This window comes from Papio anubis, chromosome 14, assembly GCF_008728515.1.
Source record: "Papio anubis isolate 15944 chromosome 14, Panubis1.0, whole genome shotgun sequence".
NCBI classification, from domain to species: Eukaryota; Metazoa; Chordata; class Mammalia; order Primates; family Cercopithecidae; genus Papio; species Papio anubis.
In genome coordinates this window covers 91,472,571-91,474,582 of record NC_044989.1, presented here as the reverse complement: position 1 = coordinate 91,474,582, position 2,012 = coordinate 91,472,571, and the positions used below count along the sequence as shown (strand labels likewise).

Sequence of the window (2,012 nt, the reverse complement as noted above, 5' to 3'; positions counted from 1 at the left end):
GGCTTGAGCCACCGCGCCCGGCCTCGAGAAAAGTTTTAAATTTTGTGCTTCAAAGGTATTGTCAAGGAAGTGAAAAGAACTCACAGAATGGGAGAAAAGATTTGCAAATAATCTGATAAGAGTCTATTATACAAAATATGTGAAGAAGTCTTACAACTCAACATAAAAAGACAACCCAATCTAAAAATGGGCAGAGGATATGAATATACATTTTCCCAAAAATATATTATACAAGTGGCCAAAAAGGACAATAAAAGATGACCAACATCATTAGTCATTAGAGAAATAAAAGCCAAAACCACTTCTCACCCAGTAGGATAGCTATCATCAAAAAGAGAGACAATAACAAGTGTTGATGAAGATTTAGAGTTATTTGACCCCTTGTACATAATTGATGGGAATGTAAAATGGTGCAGCCACCTGGTAGAACAGTTTGACAGGTTCTCAAAAAGTTAAACGCTGGTCTCTGTATTTAACGCTGGCTCTTCTCTGCCAGAAGATGGCGGCGGCCACCAAGTTGTCACTACTGGAGAAGTTCCTGGAACTGAATAAGGGGAATAATAAATAAAGGGCTCAGGGTGAGTGACAGATTCCAGTTTTTCAAACAAACAATGGTCCAAGTCTAACGGGATTGACTACTATAGCAGCTCATCTAGTCAAGCAAGCTAACAAAGAATATTTCCTGGGGAGTACTGCAGAAGAAAAAGCAATAGTTCAGCAATGGTTACAATACAGGGTCACTCCAGTAAAAATGATATCCACACACTGTTTTGTTTTTTGTTCTGTGTGTGTGTGTGTTTTTGTTTTTTTTGTTTTTTTTGTTTTTTTGAGACGGAGTGTCGCTCTGTTGCCCAGGCTGGAGTGCAGTGGTGTGATCTCTGCTCACTGCAAGCTCTACCTCCTGGGTTCATGCCATTCTCCTGCTTCAGCCTCCCAAGTAGCTGGGACTACAGGTGCCCGCCACCATGCCTGGCTAATTTTTTTGTGTTTTTTTATTAGAGACGGGGTTTCACGGTGTTAGCCAGGATGGTCTCCATCTCCTGACCTCATGATCCACCTGCCTCAGCCTCCCAAAGTGCTGGGATTACAGGCGTGAACCACAGCGCCTGGCCCACGCCCTGTTGAAGGATCTTATTTCATATCTTGAAGATAAAGTCTACCTTACAAGATATAACTTCACTTTTGCAGATATCTACTATGGACTTCATCGCTTTATAGTTGACCTGACAGTTCAAGAAAAGGAGAAATATCTTAATGTGTCTCACTGGTTTTGTCACATTCAGCATTATCCAGACATCAGGCAACATCTGCCTAGTGTTGTCTTCATCAAGAAGAGACTATATACTAATTCCCACTAGAAGCTATCCGTGCCGTACAGAAGATGTATGAAAAATGTTTTAAATGGAAAATGTATTCTGACCACAGGACTGATATAAATTAACATACAGTCATTCATTCATTATTTGTTGAAGTTGATAGAATTTTTAAAGTGTAAACTTGTGTCTGAATGTTTTATTTGTTCTGTAGTTGAAGTTTTGCAAATTTTTATGTAAAAATTTAACTGCTATTAAAAAAACAAGTTGAGATCAAGTTATAAATTAACCTTGTTTTTAATAAGTGACATTTATTTCAATAAAAGTTGCAAATCAGTGGCTTAATCTTAAAAAAAAAAATAGGTGGTCCTTTCAGTGGTTGACATATTTGGCTATTTATTAACCTCTTTTCATATTCTCAAATTTATATTCCCTTTTTGGGTATTCATGGAAGTTTGTTAAGAACTGATTAAAAAAAGGCCAGGCGGTGGCTCACACCTGTAATCCCAGCACTTTTGGGGAGGCGGAGCTTAGGCGGATCGAGGTCAGAAGATGGAGACCATCCTAGCTAACACGGTGAAACTCCATCCTACACTAAAATTACAAAAAAACTGGCAGCCTTGAGGTGAGGCGCCTGTAGTCCCAGCTACTCACAAGGCAGAGGCAGGAGAATAAGCGTGAACCTGGGAGGGGGGAGCT

The 2,012-nt window shown here is 39.6% G+C and overlaps 1 protein-coding gene across 1 annotated transcript; it reads left to right on the top strand.

Moving 5' to 3' along the window:
* On the top strand, positions 1–1,781 carry LOC116270314 (eukaryotic translation elongation factor 1 epsilon-1-like). Its single transcript, XM_031655368.1, is given in 3 exon segments — positions 1–767; positions 930–937; positions 1,104–1,781. Coding segments are annotated over 3 exon segments (531 nt in total). The 5' UTR covers positions 1–499; the 3' UTR covers positions 1,359–1,781.
* The last annotated feature ends 231 nt before the right edge of the window (positions 1,782–2,012 follow it).